The sequence below is a fragment of the Bombus huntii genome, chromosome 9, assembly GCF_024542735.1.
Source record: "Bombus huntii isolate Logan2020A chromosome 9, iyBomHunt1.1, whole genome shotgun sequence".
Classification (NCBI taxonomy): domain Eukaryota; kingdom Metazoa; phylum Arthropoda; class Insecta; order Hymenoptera; family Apidae; genus Bombus; species Bombus huntii.
In genome coordinates this window covers 7,614,939-7,633,713 of record NC_066246.1, presented here as the reverse complement: position 1 = coordinate 7,633,713, position 18,775 = coordinate 7,614,939, and the positions used below count along the sequence as shown (strand labels likewise).

The window sequence follows — 18,775 nt, the reverse complement described above, 5'->3', positions numbered from 1 at the left end:
CGCGCAATCATAATTTGTGGAACAAGCATGGATTTACCTTGCAAACGACGCGGAATGATGCACGAATTGCTCGGATTCTTGAATATCCGTGAACTAGGGAAGCATTTCAAGTTTGTAACGAGCAAGGTACATTTGGCAAGAATCAGAAGGAGAAGACGACGTAGAAAATTCATTTATACAACGCGTCTGCCAAGCAATTATTATGTAAATTGGTAACAGTTTTATGTCATGGGACAATGATGACAAGTATGAAATATAATAAATATAATAAATTATTGTAAACACGATTCGTTAACAGACATTCCGATTTCAGAATCCAGAACAATAATAGCATCCTTTTTATTTAGAACGTTAAAAAACAAAAATTTTGTCGCATTTGCTAACGAATAATGTATTATCTATGTTGCATACTTTTGGTAATTTTCAACTGCTCTCTTGGAAAAATATGAAAATGTTCGTACGAAGTATTTTCTTTGCTTTGAGATTTCGTTTGTTTCCCTGTTAGACTAAATTTTTTATAGAATTTTAGCATGACGATCGAAGTAAGTGGAAATCTGTTCAATTCGGAGAACAGAGCAAATGATGTAATAACTTTGAACGCCCTTTATAATTTGTCTAACTGCTAACTGTAAGTTTCGACAATTACCATTTGATTTTCCTTTAGAAACTCAAAATGTAAAATGGAAGACGACATTTCTCGCGAAGTAACCTGGGAAATTTTAACTACGTTGAAAGCGGACATTGTACCAACAGATAAAGGGAAAATTATATGCAATAACATCAAACGACTATTTACAATTCTCTGTTAAGGTTACACGTTTTCATTAGTCGTATCGCTGGACGACCAACGACGAAAGACGTTGAAAATCGGCAAAACGAACAATTAACGCGTCTCTGGGGCAAATTAACCGAGCGGAAATCTTCGCGTTACCGTACGCGCCCGGTTTTATAACCGAAAACGTGCGAACATTCCCATAGTTTAGTGGAGTTTCAGTTTGCAAAGGAAGCCTTATGATCGCATTGTCTGCTGCGCGAAGAACGGAATAATGGAGGAAACGAAGAGAACCGTGCGAGGTCGAGCCAATTGAAGGGTTGAAGGGAAAGAAGCGGTGGAAAAGCGGAAGGGAACCGGAGACACGATGGAAAGTGTGCGAGAAGCAATTTCGACCAGCGCTAGGACACGCTAACTGTCCGCGCTAGCTAACCTAACCGGTACGATAGCGTTTCATTTACATAACCGTAATCCTACTTAGTGGCAGATGCCTAATTCCCCTCGTACGTTTTCGTTTGTACATCGTGCTACCGGGCGAACATCGTGCCTACCTACTAGTTTCCTCGTAATAAACACTCAAGATCCTCGTAGATTAATTAATCTTACAAGCAATATATGAAATAATACATTATTTATTAAATAAATCTAATAGAAATTCTAACATTTATAAATACATATATATTACATGCAAACGAATACGACCTAAATTATAAGAGAAAGTGAATGTCTTCATTGCTAAATATGTAGTTGGATAGTAATCTATTAATTTTCTACTTTAACTCTTCTATTCCAAACCTGATTTTCTGAAAGATTTACCACTCTCAGTTGTGACACTTTTCTAGCAAATCAACGATATTCTCTGTCTATGAAATCTCACCTCTCGACACATCATCTGTATAAACATTCATCGCCCAGTCATTTGAATCTCTTTGAATTATGAACAACTTAAGAAATCAGAAATTTTTTATTATACCCGACTTGAAAGATATTTTTCTGCAATTGTCACTGTCAATGAATAATTTTCTGAAAGATATTGGTAGCACGAATTTATTCATTAAATAATCATTCTCGCGATATTTGGTAACTGCTATCAAATTCGTTTTAGCGATATTTAAATCATATCATGAAATAGATGTCCCTTTACCGTGTAACAAATCCGCGAACCCGAAAGGTAAATGTCGGTCGCTGAAAGTCGACATTACGGTCAGTGGAATGAACAGCGTGATGGGAAAACACCGCGATCGAGATAAACGGAACGCCAGATGCTTGGAAATTCTATTGGGTGTCCGTACATAAGTGTCTTTCGGAACGAGGTAACGTTTAACGACTGCTATTTCCTGATTCTGCAGATCTTCTTTTAGTTGCTGTTACGTTTCGTTCGCAACTGATAATAGAGATGATGTGATTGAACTGAAACGTTTCCTGTTGTTCAGTTGTGTGGATGAGATTTGAAAGAAGTGGCAAAGCCAGTCACACATACAAAATAGTTCCAATGAAAACGAGTTTCACGATCACGTTAAAAGGAAGTAGGAATTAAAAAAGGCCGCGAAATAAAAAAGATCATCTATTTACAAATAGGTCGTATATTTACATACTTAACGCAACCTCGTAAACAAATACATATATATATATATATATAAAACACAGTCGTACGCGCGCTATGTTCAACAAACTAATAACGTCGATTGGACGTATCGTGCGTACGGTAAGCCACATGCACGAGACGTTACGTACATAAAATAATAAATTAATCCATAAAAAAAAGAGAGGGAAAGAAGGAAGGAAGGAAGAACATAGAGGTGGATAGAAGTTAGGAGCAAGTTGACGTGTTTTATGGCTTGGCAGCATCGTCACTGCGTATTTCTTAACAATGAGCATCTCTCTTAAGCTTATACGCTCTACTTATTTTACGTATCTGCAATACACCAAGTTATGCATAACCATTTGCCAGGCAGCACTATAAAAGTAGAAGAAGTTTAAGACTACTCCGAATACGGAATGCGTATACGCTGCGATACGCAGCTGGTTTTAAGCTCGCGTCGATGAGCGCACATGCGAACGCGTTAACATTTTATTACCTATATCTCTGGCCAGTTGTATTTCAGCTTGTTAGATCGCGTCGGTTATCAACGTGTCAGGCGGCTGAGTTTTACTGCTTCTTTACACGAGGATGACTCGTGTATCTTTGGGTGCTTGTACTTCTAAATGCGTCCACTTATAAAGGCGTTCTAAATGTTCCATTCAAACGAAATTACGTTTCTAAATTAAGCGATGCACATATTATAAATATTGTAGGAAAAAGTAGCAATATAGAATCCTGTTAGTAAATTAGAACCTCGCATTGAGAATAATATCTTAAGTATCATGCACGATGATATAACTATAAATATACATAATGATATAGAAGTAAAGAAACAAAATATTTAGTGATCTTAACTCAACTACCAGACTCGACAAAAAATTGTCGAAAATACTTAACAATGACAATGTGGAATTCTTCTTATTTGTCACAAGGAAATGTCATTTGTTCGATTCATAAGCAAGAAACTATATGCTTTATCTGCTTCTATACGTTTAATCTGCTATATGCTATAATACTAGTCATCTGAAACCAACGTTCCGAAAACCCTGGAGCGCAGAAAATTATTTCTGACAATAATAGTAAATCTATTTTTCTGAAAAATTACTTAAAAGCAAAACAGGGTTTTTTATCTTCTTCTCTGGTCTGCACAGAATATAATATAACGTATACGTGTGTGTAGGTGAGTAAATTAAATTACAATTTAATTGTCATTGCAAATGATGAAAAATTGCGTCCAACGTAGCGTGTTTCTATTAAAAGTATCTAATATCAACGCGAGGGTACTACAATTAACAAGATCTCGCTAAAGTTCCACGTACCACGTAACGGTGTTTCTATTTTCAATACGATTAGCACACCCCGAGCAAGTCGAGACGCCTAAAAAGTCATCCCCTCTAGTGCGGTGTATAACTGGGTATAGCGTATCTCATCGAGAAACAACGGACTAGATATATGCATATCTACCTGTTATTGTCACAAAGGTATGCAAAACCGTGTGTATCGCGCTCGTTGAACGCCCGCAGAGTCGAGCAAATGCGTTTCACTGGAAACGAGATTCTCGCAAAAGGTAGGTATCACTACCACGAAGCTGTTGGACGAGGTACTGAACTTTCACCTCGGTGAAGGTTAAAGATGTGGATGTGCGCGAGAGACTGGCGTTCTCGTTCGATCACGTGCCCGAACGTCAACGATGAAAGTTGCTCAATACGGCCATCTCCCGCCTTTTATTCCTCAAACGACGACGATTTGTAATCGAACGACCCAAATCTGTAATGTAAATCTGTAATCGATCTAAATTCTTGTCGCGTTAGACACTCGTGCGTCAATCGAGCGATTAGAAAACGTCGATTCTAAGATGTGTTGGCTCGCGCGAATGGCCATGACACGATTGCTCGTCGACCCCGAAACGGATCGCTCTGATACTTTTACTTGCTTTCGTTCACATGAAACCTCTCCATCTCCTGAAGAGTTTTCGAGTGAAAAGGCGAGTAGAATGGTTCTTCGGAAAGGAACGGAGGAACACTCGAGAACTTTCGGTGCTTGCTTGTGTCGCAATTAAACTCTGATAGGATCTGCCTTTGCGAACATGAAGTATTTTCGCGTGAGAAGAAAGAAAGGAGAATGAGATTCGCCGATGACGTTACGCGATTACCGTTTCGCCGAAGAAAGAGAATTTTTTGAGTAAACTCTTCGACTTCACAACCTGTCACCGATATATTTCTGAAGAAACGATCATCGTTTTCGCTTCCTAGCGGAATGTTAGGCCATTTGTGGCTTCCGTTTCATTCTGGCATGCTCTAAAATGGAATGTAAACTCAAGATGTTTCTCACGAGTCAGTAATCAATGATAATCGTTATGGTGCAAAGAGTAATCAAATCCGTTTGTAGATTGCAATCTGGTGGAAACGATCGAAAGCGATTTTGAGTTCGTTTCTACCAATAGGACATTTCGTAACTATAATATTTATATATAATATATAACATTTAAATATTTTGTAATTAAAAATATAGTCTTTAACTTAATGACTTTAATTAATAACTTCTACGCGGAACGATTTCAAATTTTGCGCCTCAGTCCCGTAGTACCGTGGCTTAACTTGGTATTGCGAAAGAGGACGAAAGTCTGTTCGTTACATAAATTACCATACATTACCGAAGAATCTATCAACGAAAGTATTTCCTAGACAAACGATATGATTTAAGAGGACTTTGTCCCGCTAGCGTTCTTCCCATCGTTCGAAAGAACAGTTGCCACGTTCTCGTTTTTCGCCACCGACCTTATCTCTTTCCTCGAGTCACCGTATTGATTGTTGAAGAAGAGAGCGACAGCCTCCTTTTTCGTGGACTCTCCTTTATTAAATTCGGCTTCGCTCCTGTCGCCAGCTTGTCCACCTAATTCATCAGAATCTTTCCTTTGACTGTTCTCTGCCACCGTTATGTAATGTCCTTTAGGAACTTCGATATTTCCAGCCTGCGGTAAATCGCTGAACACGTGCTGTAATTGCTGTGCCTCTGGATGACCTTGAACTTGTATCTGCCCTTGTTCAGGCTGTTCGATAGCCGCGAGGATATCCTGTAAGAGCCCATTAGACAGCACCTGATCGTGCCTGATACTACCATCCGAATTCTCCGTTCCTAATCCCCCATCAGCAGCCTGGATTTGCAACGTGTATGTTCCCTTGGAACCCTGGACCTCGAAACCATCCGCTCCATTGGCCGTTATTCCCTTCGCGAGGGACAGAGCTTCGCTGCCTTCGTGGGTATTTAGAAATTGACTAGCGTCTACTTCGTTCGAGGCTAGATTCTTTGCATGGCCGTATCCTTGCCCGTTCAAGCTCGCGGTTAACGCTACAGCTTTTATTCCGCCGTTCTCCTGTTGGAAATGGGCGTTCGAGGAGAACGACTCTTGAGATTGTATAGCGGGTGGCGCCGAAAGTACGTTCGTGACTTCAGCCGATTGACTGTGGTCGCTGGACAAAACGTTGTCCGTGTTTTCAGAAGTGGCGTAGCTCACGCCTATCGAACTGCCGTAGCTGTCCTTCAGGTTCGTTTTCGGTTGCTCTATGTTTTCCAGGCTTAGCTGACCTATCGACTGCGTGATATCCAATCCACTAAAACCGTTTGACAAGGAACCCTCTTTAAACAGCGAATTCTGATTGAGACCAGTGGAAAGAGCGGCCCCGAAACTTGAGCCGTGAGAGCCGACGTTTAACGCGTGGCTTCCGAGATCCTCGAAGCTGTACTGCGTACCAGTCGTCTGTTCGAAACCGCAATCGTGTCCACCACCTGTCGACAACGGTAAATTCACTACCGGGGTGCCATACGTGGTGGTTATGGTGTTGCTGATGCTGTCGTATAAATTGTTGCCAAAGCCAGTGGAGGTGGAGACGAAGGAAGAAGCGGGTCCAAAGTTAGGCGCTCCGTACGTCAACACTGGCGCTGGAGTGTTAAAGTTGCTGAAGGATAATGGCGTGCCATATTGGGCATTCGGAGCTGCTATTGGCGAATTCAAGCTGACACTGGGTAGTTTGTTGAAAGCAACTGGAGCATGGAGGGCAGGTAACTGCTGCTCGAACGATAAGGGCGGAAGGTAAGTTTTTGGCGCTTTGGCTAGCTCAACGTGTCTCAGCGGTGGCAAGTAACGGTTAAGGTTAGTCAAAAGTCCGCTAGGAACGGATTCTTTGAACTTAATCGGTTCACGGTTTCTTGGAGGAATCAGGGTACCTGGAAGGGGTAATGGATGTCTAAACGATCCGTGGGGACGATGGTAATGCAAATTTTGCTTAAAAAGCGAGCTACCGTGTAATGCGAAAGAAGCAAACGACGATGCTCGACCTGCTTCGGCAGCTGGATAAGGACCATTAGGCGAGTAGGATGAAGGAGGAGGGGCGCCGTATGAGTCGAGAACTGGAGGTGGTGGTAAAGGAATGCCCGATTCGATGGAATTCAATTTTCCAAAGGAAATGCTGGATAACGGCGGGCCGTAGTTATTGGAGAGGCCATTTACAGATATTTGCGATAGCGACAAATCATTTCCTAAATTCTGGAACGCGTGAGAGTCTCCACTGCCGAGATTCAAATGGGATCCGGTATCAAGCACAGGTAACTTTAACGTGGACAATCCTGCACTATGATCTGAAGTTAATGACGGATTTGTAGGTAGCAACTCGAATCCAACGGTCTTTACGATAGAAAGCGGTTCTACCTTGGGCACTTCGTATTGTAAATTAAGCTGACCATGCACACCTGTTTGATGATGTTCCTTCTTTGGTGGGTTTTCGTTGTGGAATGGTTCGTATTCCGGCAATGGTGGCGGTGGTAAGCCTTTATTATCGTTAGAATTAGACTTCACCGAGGTCTTCAAGTCTTGAGCCTCAGGATTGTGAATTGGAACTCCATAAGAATCATTTGGTACATTTGGATTCTCGATAACGTTGCTCGTAGAATGTCCAATGTGCACACCCACGGAATGGCCATCCAAAATTCTGTGCTCATCAGATGGAGGTCCGTAAGTGTTCGCAGGCTGTCCATGTTGATTGGTCAATCCAGCAATGGGTTGCCAGCCGTCGTACTTTATATCGGGCGGTGTAGGTGGTGCTGGCACTCCTGGTGGAGGAATTGGTGGAGGTGGTCTGTACAGATCACCAGCAGGTGGTCCATATTGTGCCTCGGGCGCCACCGAAAGCGATGGTGGAGGAGGTGGTCCGTAGTTGTCATTCGGTTGAGAAGTAAATTGAACAGCTAGTTTTTGCGGAGGCACGCCATAGGTATCGAGAGATACGGGAATGGCAGGTCCGTGTGCCGGTTTCGTTGGCCCAAGACTCGAGGATCCCACGGCTATGTATTGATTAGACACAGAGGACGTGAATTTCAATGGCGGACCGTATTGAGGTTTCGGTGGCCTAAACGAAGCGAATGAATACGGCGGTCCATAATGTTGCTTCGGTGGCCCGTAATGAAGTTTCAGCGAGCCAAAACTCAGCTTCGAAGGCAACGGAGACAAAGGAGGGCCGAAACTTTGTTTCGATGGAACATGAAGCGGTTTAATAATTCGTGGCGGTCCATATGAAGATAATGGTGGTCCGTAGACAGGTGGTGGAATGTCTGGCGGTGGTGGCGGATATATAGGTGTTGGCCCTTGATCACCTACTAGTTCCGGTGGGCCGTAAACCGGTGCTGGTCCTTTAATATTTGATCCGATCGGAGGTCCATAGTCATCAGCAGGTGGACCATAATTGCTTATCCTTTCGTTAGCCTTAATTTCGTTCAGTTTCTCTTCTTCCTTGTTAGCAAGCACTTGGGATTGCGCTTTGTTAACCACTGCCTGGACGTGGTGTCCGATCAGCAGAACGCAGAGCAGCGTAATTGCCATCTGAAATCAAACCGAATTCTTCAACTTTTCTTTTGCCATAGTTTGACGATGTTCAATGTAAAATACATTGTTTCTTTGATCCTGCTACGGTCCTCAAATATGTATGTCCCGATCTCACTCTTGTTTTAACATGCAATAGATTTACTATATGCATAAAATGTATTATAAGAGGTACAATTGAAACGGAAATGATACCTATCAATAATGATTTTTACATTCTTTCTTCAAACTTGTTAAGAATAAAAAGCACGTTTCGGTCTAAAACGATCCAAAGAAGCAGCAAGATTAATATAGTGTAACCAAAGCAACAGATAACTAGTTATTTATTAAATGATAATAGTTATGATTATCGCTTAAAGTACAACAAAGCTTAACTGGAGCGTAAATAATATGCAATTTATTATAATTGTCTGTACTAAATAACTAAGGAACGAGATTAGAGAAAGTAAACATTCCACGAATATGTGCGTGTACCGAAAATGTGATCAATATATTCCTACAAAATTTAAGAACCGTATTATCTACTGTTATAATGTATTCGATATCTTATTCAATGAGAAAACTGGTATTATCAAGCAGACTTTATTGATTGAATCGTCTATTATTCAGCTTTTTATCTTCTGTACATTTCGTTATCTTGAAAGGAGATTTCAAAGTATCAATTTTAATTATTGATCAAAATTGTTTTGTTCAACGTGATTAAATATTTTTTCTTATTATGCTTGAAGATAAATATTAGATTACTGAAATTTTTAGGTTTGACAGTTAACTAGTAGTCTAACATCTTCTCCTGTTCTAATTAGTTGGTTGGGAACATAAGTGTAGCTCGGTATCGTGTGCACATTTCGCTCGTGCCAGCACACATTGTCTATGGTTCCAAATTGAAGGCCGTGAGAGACTTTAAGCTAGTTTACAACCTCGGTTGGCGCAAGGCGAACTAGTCATCCCGATGCATGTGAGAATTATATGAACCTGCATTTACTCACTGTAAGTATTAAACGCAGGCACCCGTAAATAATTACGTTAATTACAAAGATGGCGTATAATGTATGGGAATATGACTGAGAAAAGTAGTATTTTCACTTCAATCTCCGATAGTTCTGGATTTCGTTTCATCGCAATGTTAAACAAGTGTTACACATGTACACAATAAAAATTGCACAAATAAAAATTTGTTATCAAAAATTTCATATAACGCTAATGAAATATTACTTAATACTTAAATACATCGTCATCTTGAAATTCTTTCTCGTTAAATCACGAGAAATACATGATTTGCTATTATGCCATTATGAATATTCATTGCCAATAAAAAATTGAAATTATGTATTTATGTCTGAAACCAGAAACGTAAGAAGCCTTGAAAACGAAGAAGTATTCTCTAAATCGTTTATTTTATATTCTTCGTTGTTTTGCTGTACTGCTAGACGGTTGGGTAAGAATTGAAATGATCGAAAGGAAGTTAACTGACTTCATGATTACAATTAAACGAATAAAGTGCAGTAAGCATTGTAAATATTACAGTTTGTTGCGTTTAATAGGCAAAAACGAAGATTACTCTTGTACTATAAATGTACTAATGAAACGCTGTTATACTATGAAATGAAATGAAGATCGTTCGATATCTCGTAAAGTTATTTTGAGGACAAATAGAACTGGGAGAGGTTTATATCTCTTTTTACGGTAATAGATATTCATTCTGCTGTGACAACCAGATTGTTTTCTATAAAAGATACTAGATAAGAAACAAGAAGCAACGCACAAGTTTGAAGCTGTAAATGTCATCAAGAAGCCATCCTTGGAAGTCTTAAGTGGCACAATGACCGAGATGCAAGGTTAACATAATATGCCGCACTTTCTCCCAAGTGCATCAACGAGAAGTGCAATGCAAGAATAAGCATGGAATGAAGAGGCATCCGAGTATAAATCTTATCTTAAATTTTTATTTGTATCTTTGTCTTTCTTATTCATTGGGATTTCCGTATTATTAAAGTGCCTAATATATAATTCGAAAATGTGTTCGACAAATATCTTTGCAATATTTTTTCTGGGAATATTACACGTTTTTGAAATTTTTAACGATTTCGAACTTCCATAGTATATTAATGTATTTTTAGAATGAATCAAGGAAAATATAAACATTTGAGTCACAAAACCCTGAAAATGAAATTATATCGGAAACTGCAGAACCTTTTACTTTGTCAGTGTCAGAATGAATTTTATAATAATGATAACTTTATGATGAAATGATTATATGATGACTTCACCGATACTAAGGAAAAATAAGAGACAAGAACTTGTAAGATATTAATACATTGCTTGTACCTTTTTTAATATTTCGTATTCGTATAATAAGTGTATGTATTCTTCTGAGACATTGTATATTACATTATTTTTGTTGATTATTTTATTGAACAAGTGTAATGAATTGAGACATTTCTTTAAACTGTGTGTAAGATCAATTAAATGTAAAATGTGATTTGATGCAATTTAAGGATAGGGGGAGGCTTTCGTACTGACTGTGTTTGCGACTTGTTCAACAATTATGTTTTCCATAAAATACATAAATTTGCATTTTTATAGATTCATCTATCTCATAATGTATAAATGTAATCTATGTAAATGTGCATCCATCGTCCATTTTATTTTTTCTCTATATTTTTGTGTATTTTGTGTAGTATGATAACTTTATGAACGTTTAATTTACATTTTTTTCATTTCAAATTAGTAGAAGCATATAACAAATTAAATGAATTTATTACTTTATCGATTCTCATTATGTGAATTTTTATACCCAAATGAATTATATGTATGTATTACAAATAAAACGGAAAAGAATTCTGACTCCTATACGATCCTCATTTTTTACACAAATCTTCTCCTGTATAAAAACTTATAATATATGTAAAGCCTAAGGTGCATATATTTTGTCTAAAAAGAAAAACAAATAAACCTTGCTTATTACATTGATGATCGTAAAACTAAAACACGAAAGGCTTCGATTTCTACTTTGTTCTGATAAAAAAAAAATATGAATTACAACCTCTTATAACTATGTGACAGGTAATAAGTTACGCTGTTAGCGCAGATAGCGTGAGTTGGAAGCATTTGTCACAAAAATAGCATTGATTGATGAACTCTGAGAGTATTTTCAAATCTTTATATTTTTCTTTCATCAGAACATTTAGCAATTTACCTCTTCTTTAAATACTATACATCGATACCAGAATGAATATTAATATACAAATAATTATTTACAATAAATACTAAATCATTTATTTTAATATAGAGTATTACATATAATATTACTTGAACTTGTTCGAGTGAAAGTAGATATTCAAGAGCAAAATCTCGATCGTCCACGTATAGTTGAATATAGTCTGCCTAACTGAAAGTTAGATGTAATACGAGAAAAATTGCTGTAATAAGAGTGTACTTTTCATTCTTCGGATGCAAATGGTTGATCGTCTTATGTTACCTCTTTCTATATCATTTTCACATGACAAAATATTTCTCGCTTACGTATAGTCAAATATAATTTGCTTAACTGAAAGTTACATGTAATGTAAAAAATATCATTCTAATGAACGAGGACTGTATCTAATAATTAAAAATAAATAAATTTCATATTTCCTTCGATTACAAATGATTGGTCCTCGATGCAATCTCTTTCTATATCATTTTCACGTGGCGTTGCAAAGACTCGCTCTTAACGTGGCGCCCACTTATTGAGGCGCAAACTGTGCGCTCGCGTGTGCAATAGTTTAAACGTATGTTGTAACCAGAACGGGTAGACGGCCGAATGCATCGATGTAGGCAGATTGTGACTAGGTCAAACACCTCCTTCATGCATAGTCATATATTCCGACCACGTAGCACAAGTGCACGTAACACGGTGGAAGCCATCACTTCTTATCGAACGATACGATACGATTCATCGGAAAATCCGATGTTTATTTAGCTTCCTTCCACGTGCGAGCTCCAACTTTTCTCTGCGCGCGCGACCAAACTTATTCGCTGTTTCCGCTTCCCCTGTTTCTTCGATGCACATGCACTCGTGATTTCGTAAATCGGTAAACTTTTCGAAGAAAGAGAAAAAGAAACGATTAAAAGTTATACGCTTCCCATGATGTATTTTATTAGCTAGTATAAGCTAATATAATAAGTTACCGTAGTAATTAGTTAGTAATCTAAAGTTATATACTTATCTACAGTGACTACGAAAAATATTTGTGCATCATCGTATTTATCGTAACATTTATAACCCGTATTATTGCTATACGATTTTTACTAATTAATTAGTATATTAAATTTCGCATCATTTAGTGATACCTTCATATGACTATAAATATTTGATTCTGCGAAATTGCATATGCAAATACTTTTAGACGCTAGATAATATGAATTTCTTGTATTTTTCCATCTTTTCCATAAATGCGGTACTATCCATAGTCTATTCATAAGCGAACAAAACTCTGTTTGGAACAAATTAAGGATCGTGGATCGTTGACCGTCGCTGTGGCTAACCGGTTGGTTCGGTAAAAGTGTAAGTTAGCGTAGCGTACGCTAACTGGTACGACATTGATCACTATTCTCGTTTAGTTTAGCGTTTGTTAACTTCAGCGAAATAAATGTCGTCATACGAAACTATCTGAAAAGCTCTTCACGCTTCGATTTCGTAATGACAAGATTTTTATTGCTAGATGGAATGTAAATATTGTGTAGGACATTCCACTTGGATTTTTATTGCTAGATGAAATGTAAATATTGTGTAGGACATTCCACATGGAATGCTAATCAAGTACACAACAGAGAGTAGATGAGACTACGGAATGAAACGGTTGCGCTTCACAGCAGCTAGTTTTTAGCACAAGAAGTAATTTGTTCCATCAGACTCTTACGTTTTAAACAATTTCTGCCTAGTTGGTTTGCAGATGCTTTATGCAATATTTTTCATATTTATTATTATAGCTTTCCTATCCATTTTGTCAAGGAAAATGGTAGACGTTATTGCTAAGAATCCTCTGTAACTCAAACGTATAATTCTGGCAATTTTACAGTCTAGTAAAGCCGAGGTGATTTGTTGTGAAATTAGTAGATACATATGCACGATAAGGAATGTAAAGTTTCACAAAACAGAAAATAAAGAGTTAAAAACACTAGCGTGAAGTTTGCCATTTCTTGTAATGATATTTTATATAAAGAAAGCTATAACTTTTACTTTATTTTGCAACTTAGGTCAACTTCCTGAATCAGCAAGCAATGATTGACACTTGAAAATCAGCTTTTCAGTTGTTACTTTTACATTATCAAATTTCTCTAATTATATTTCAATACTTCGCCATCGTTCCTATGCCAGCAAATATCTGTCGATTGCCATAACTTCAAACTAAAATTACTGCTTTCTATACCTTCAGTCTTAATTGAACAGCAAAAGGTATAATCATGTTTAGTTATTCTTATAATGTTGACGTAACATTGTCCACGATTAATTCAGTAGCTAAGACATTTTTCATTTTTTACTTTCACGTTCAAAGAGAAGTTCCGTTAACTAACTTTACGTTCCTGGACTTTTCACTCGTATTTGCTGTCGTTAATATCTCAACAGATCTTAAAAACTAACAGCTATTATTTCATTTTATTTTCCATTCGACGCGCTAAGAAAAAGATTTACAGATTTTGTTATTCTTAACGTGATCGGTTAATGATACACGTGCTTAACAGCAGATATTCCTGAACATGAAAGGTGTTAGTCGAAAGGAAGAGTAACTGCTTAAAATTAATGACACCGGAACGATGAATTAAGAATAAGAAACGCTGGCTGAATGGTTATCAAGAGCCGATAAGAAACCTACGATTATTTAATCTATGCTTTAAAATCGTCGCCGTGCAATTATCGATAATGAATACGCTCCTACCACTTAGGCCACATTTTGTAATTTGCGCGCCCCTTTTTCGCACGAAATTTAAATTCAGGGATTAACGGGATTAACGTTTTCCGCGAAACTGTATTTTTCGCTACGATTAAATGGCTTGTCGAGTGTTGAACAACATTTTATAAGGAGTCAAAGTATACTGTGATATTTAAAAAAAAAAGTACACCATATTCATATTTTTACTGCTATATTAACTCTTTTATAAGAATTTAATTCTAAACTTTTATAATCGTAAAATTAAGAAAAATTAATTTTTCAACTAGTATCCTTAAAGGTTAGATGATCCACGACACTTTGCTTTAAATTGCTTAATTTTAGATTACTTCGTCTACATTCTGCATTAACTGTATATTATATGTGATACAACATTAAATAATCCAATTCGAACATAATCCAAAGTGGTCGTCTATAATCCAATGATACCAGTCGATAGAAATAATTGTTTGTCATTCGGAATATTCATATTTACAATTGCAATTAAGCTATATCTGTTAGCAAGAAATATAGAAGATAGTTTATACGAGCAAAAATTAATTGAAATTATTACAGTTCGTCACGCTCAATTACGAAATACACCTACGCCGGATACCGCACGCTAAGTTTACCGAATGTAACAGCGAGAAATCATCAGCATAAAGATTAGCGAGTAACAAACTTTCCCAGCTCTCGACCCGAGGAGAAAATTACATCTACGACAAAACTACTGTTTTCGTGTCGGAAATCCTTCCGCTCAATTGCAACAGCGCAGCGGTACGAATTCGTGTCGCAATCACAGATCGTCGGTCCACCTTGATCACTCCAAACGATCCATCAAACATCAAAGAACGAAAGAAGGAACTTGGCGAAATCGCGATCCTGCTGTCAAAGCACTGAACAACACACGAACCGTTCGTCGAACAAAAAATTATAAAGAAGCGTCGTTCGCGCAATGATCGATGATATTCGAAGATCCACGATCACCTACCTTGCTTCGAAGCATGGTTGCACCCGCGCAAATTGCTGCCAGCACTGTACACAAATTAAACGACAAATCGCTTTCTTTTTATTGATTTGTCGGCACACCGAAAAAAAGACAGAGCGCGGCGTTCCTCGTTTCAGCGTTTCCTCAGGCTCAATCGAACGCGGTCCTACCGTGTCGCATCGTGCACACCATCCTCACACTCTCCGACCGGTAGTCAACCTCTTTGATGGAGGAGACCCACGACTCCGTCACTACTAACACAAAAAATGCTCGGTCTTGTATGAACACTCCGCTTATATAGACTCTGAGAGAGGTACTAAGCCGGAGGAATTCTCGGCTGAGCTTGTCGAGTAAATCGAGGAAACGACAAACCGGAGAGGAGAGAGCGAGAGCACGAGGAGTAATGAACAGAGACGGCGACGACGAAGGGGCAGAGGGGAGGAGAGAGAATGAGAGAAAGGGAGGAGAGAGGGAGGAAGAGAGTCGCGGTGATGTTCAGGACGAGAACACAGGGAGAGGGGAAACCCTCACACGTCGCGTCGGTTAAAAATTCTCTTTGTAGAGAAAGTAGGCTAGCCCTGCCTCCGACTTGGAGAAGAAAGATGCACACGGAAGTACTGGACCGATGGTGCTTATCGGTCCCGTGCGAATACGTAAAGTTATATCGATAAACTCGTATCCCGAGCATTCTGCAGCGATGTCGAACAATGTATCATCGAAATTGCGAGTGCCGAGAAATTGTTCGACCAATGTAACATCCTGTTTAACATTTCCGTGGAATACTTTTGCGACAAGAATTTGAGGAGTGGTGGCATGTGAATGGGTTGAAACTGAGAATTCTTGAAAGTGTTTGTCAAGGTTACTACGATTGAAAATTTTGCTGCGAACGACAGAAGATTGATTTATTTCAGTAGGTGACGATGCGGATGTTAGAATATTCAGGTTTTTATTTTTAATGGTTTCATCGTTGTTTAAAATAAATCTGCCTTTACGATTAAACAGTAAAAATCTCGTTGTTCAAGAACTTTTACATGCGAAAAAATTGCTGTCCTCGACATTATCACTGTACCATTATAAGGCCTAAGAATGAAAATATTATTCACTACAAGTTCTCTGCACAGAGCCAGTTCAGATCACGCACGCCATAAATAACATACTGTTAAGCACCCAATTAACAAATCGTGTAGAAACTTTTATTTCTTATCGTCACGTGAGCTGGTAAGGCCTTAAAATCGAGGGTCTATAATCCACAGACGAATGCGTGTCGTGACTTCGAAGAAAAATTTGTATGCAACGCAACGCTTTACACGCATCATAGGACTGCTATACGAGAACAGTTGTAGCAAGCACAGTTACACCGGTTAATTATTACGTTTCGAACAGTTTCTAAAAACTTTTTCTACAAAAAAGTATCCGTAGGTTCCTTAAAGTGATTAGCAACAAGATAAAAAATTGTTCCTTCGTTCGCTATAAATTACAACTGTCGCGGTAACGATTCACCGACCGTGAAACATCGGTTGATTGAAGTTTCGCCCAAGTAGTTAATTATGGTACAATAGTAATGTAATTCTCACATCAGCGCAGTGAGGTGCAGAGAACACAATGAAATAGAAATGCGACCCGTTTCACAGCTCCGCTTGTGTCGAATTCGAACAAGTGGAAATAGGCGATTTCGTCAAAATCAAACTGAACAGAGTGTAGCCTCTCTCGCCGAATAGTTTACGATGTGGTAACCAAAGGCTTGTAGTTCGTAGTCGACCTTCGATCCTGGTTACGAGAGAAATTCAACTGGTGTAAGAGGTGTACTCGTCGGTTACGCGTATAGAGTACGCTTCCGGTTCTGTCTTATGTACATACGCAGCACTTTGAGTAACGTAAGCATCCTCTCTTTCCACTGTACTTGTGCAAGCTACAAATTGCATGTAACTTACATATGCACGGTTTCTTAATTAACAAAACGCGAGGGTATATATAAACGTTCTAGAAGTGAACCGTAGACATCTTAGTTTGCCAAGTACGTCTTCCAAGGTCCCGCATGATATAATCTCTGACGGAATTCCTGATGTGTGCGGATTAAATGAATTTCTCTTCCATATATAGTTATCACAGCGTGGTAGAAATAATGTCGTGTCAATGTAATTTATGCTGAACAGTATGAATTTACATATATTGGGAATTTGCATGGTAGAGGGAACATATAAGTTACTATTCATCGTAAATATATAGGAAGAACTACAAGATAGAATAAAAAATAAAATTCTAGGATCCTAATTTAATGAATTAATTCTCAACGGAAGGTTATTTAATAAAATAAATTTGAATCTATAAAGAACCTTCGTATATTACGAGTAAAAGTGTAAACCATATGAAGTTTATTAATCACGTTCAATATCAACATTAATTATTCCATGACCGGCAATTTCATACGGTACAACTGGTATCGTAGTTCAAATAGTTTCTAAGCGATTAGAATCTCTAATTATACGTTTCGAATATTTCTTTCAACTTCCAACAAAAATGAAATCAAATGATCAAATATTTGCAGATTGAAAAATTCAAGCTTCATGGTAGCAATAATTTATCACCGTTCCCCGGTTAAACGTTATCGGTCTTTCTCTGGATTCGTGGCTTTCAAATACAGATTCGAGACACGGAGAGACGAAGCTGAATTAATCCGACCACGACGTGTCTCGTTTTAAAGACGTCGCGTACGTGTATGTAGAAAAAGAGGATAGAAGCGTAGTTCCGTGGCGCGTGCATGCAAGATGAAGCGCCGTGTGTATATCTGCGCAGCCCCATTGAGGTCCATTACGTTGACATCAATAATTCAGCGCAAAAGTGCCGCCCCTCGCGGGTTTCGCTTTGCTTGGCCGTGGATGCTGCGCCCGCCAACTCTGCCGGCGCAAAAGCTTCCGAAATAACGAAAGAGCCGCAAACAAAATTGTTTCACCCGGATGTCTGTGCACTATGCAAAAGCGGTGAAGACGACTAATCGCGACACTGGAATTAATTGTCCAACGAAACACAATCCGCCCGCCATTTTTCCCCTCTCGTTCTATTTTTATTTACCAAACACGCGGCTTCTCTTTTGTTTCCGGTGTTATTTGGAGAGCGCTGATTCGCAGCCCCGAAATGAAACGAAGATTCCGCCGGAAATTGATATGTAATTGCTGCCGCTCTGTTCGCAAATACAGGTGAATATTGCCCGACGTTAATACATTATGGATGAGATAGGCGGATGTATAAGTAAGAGAAGGGGTTGTATTTTCATGCGTACGATCATTTATATAATCGAATGGAGGAACTTTTAACAGGAGCGTATAATTTTCGTGTACAGGAGCGTATAATTTGGAAAATAGCAGAATGATGGTATCAGTGATATGGAGAAAGGTTATATAACTAGTCGACGTAAGTTTGTGTTATGACTGGAGTGTTTAAACGACGATAATAAGTATGTTAAATATATTTTTAGGTAACAGAAGGTGTGAAAGTATCTACGTTTTACGAGTGTGAATTAATATCGTAAGAGGATTGAAGCTCCCTCCAAATGTCGAAACTTTTACGACATTGTTGATTTTTGTTGTCTTATATTCTGCATTTATATTCTGCACGAACTAAATGAACATTCTAGTATGACCAGCAAAACGAAGCG

General features: G+C 38.4%; 1 protein-coding gene across 2 annotated transcripts; it reads right to left on the bottom strand.

Moving 5' to 3' along the window:
• Positions 1 to 2,344: 2,344 nt before the first annotated feature.
• Positions 2,345 to 15,403, bottom strand: LOC126869223 (uncharacterized). 2 transcript variants are annotated; one of them, XM_050625476.1, is made up of 3 exons: positions 15,127 to 15,403; positions 7,101 to 8,226; positions 2,345 to 6,140 (listed from the first exon to the last, which is right to left on the bottom strand). In XM_050625476.1, the coding sequence occupies exons 1-3, from the start codon at positions 15,139 to 15,141 to the stop codon at positions 5,053 to 5,055; spliced, it is 2,229 nt and encodes a 742-aa protein (XP_050481433.1). In that variant the 5' UTR covers positions 15,142 to 15,403; the 3' UTR covers positions 2,345 to 5,052. The 2 variants fall into 2 exon arrangements, with proteins under 2 accessions (XP_050481433.1, XP_050481431.1); XM_050625474.1 differs by having other exon boundaries at positions 2,345 to 8,226.
• Between the last annotated feature and the right edge of the window lie 3,372 nt (positions 15,404 to 18,775).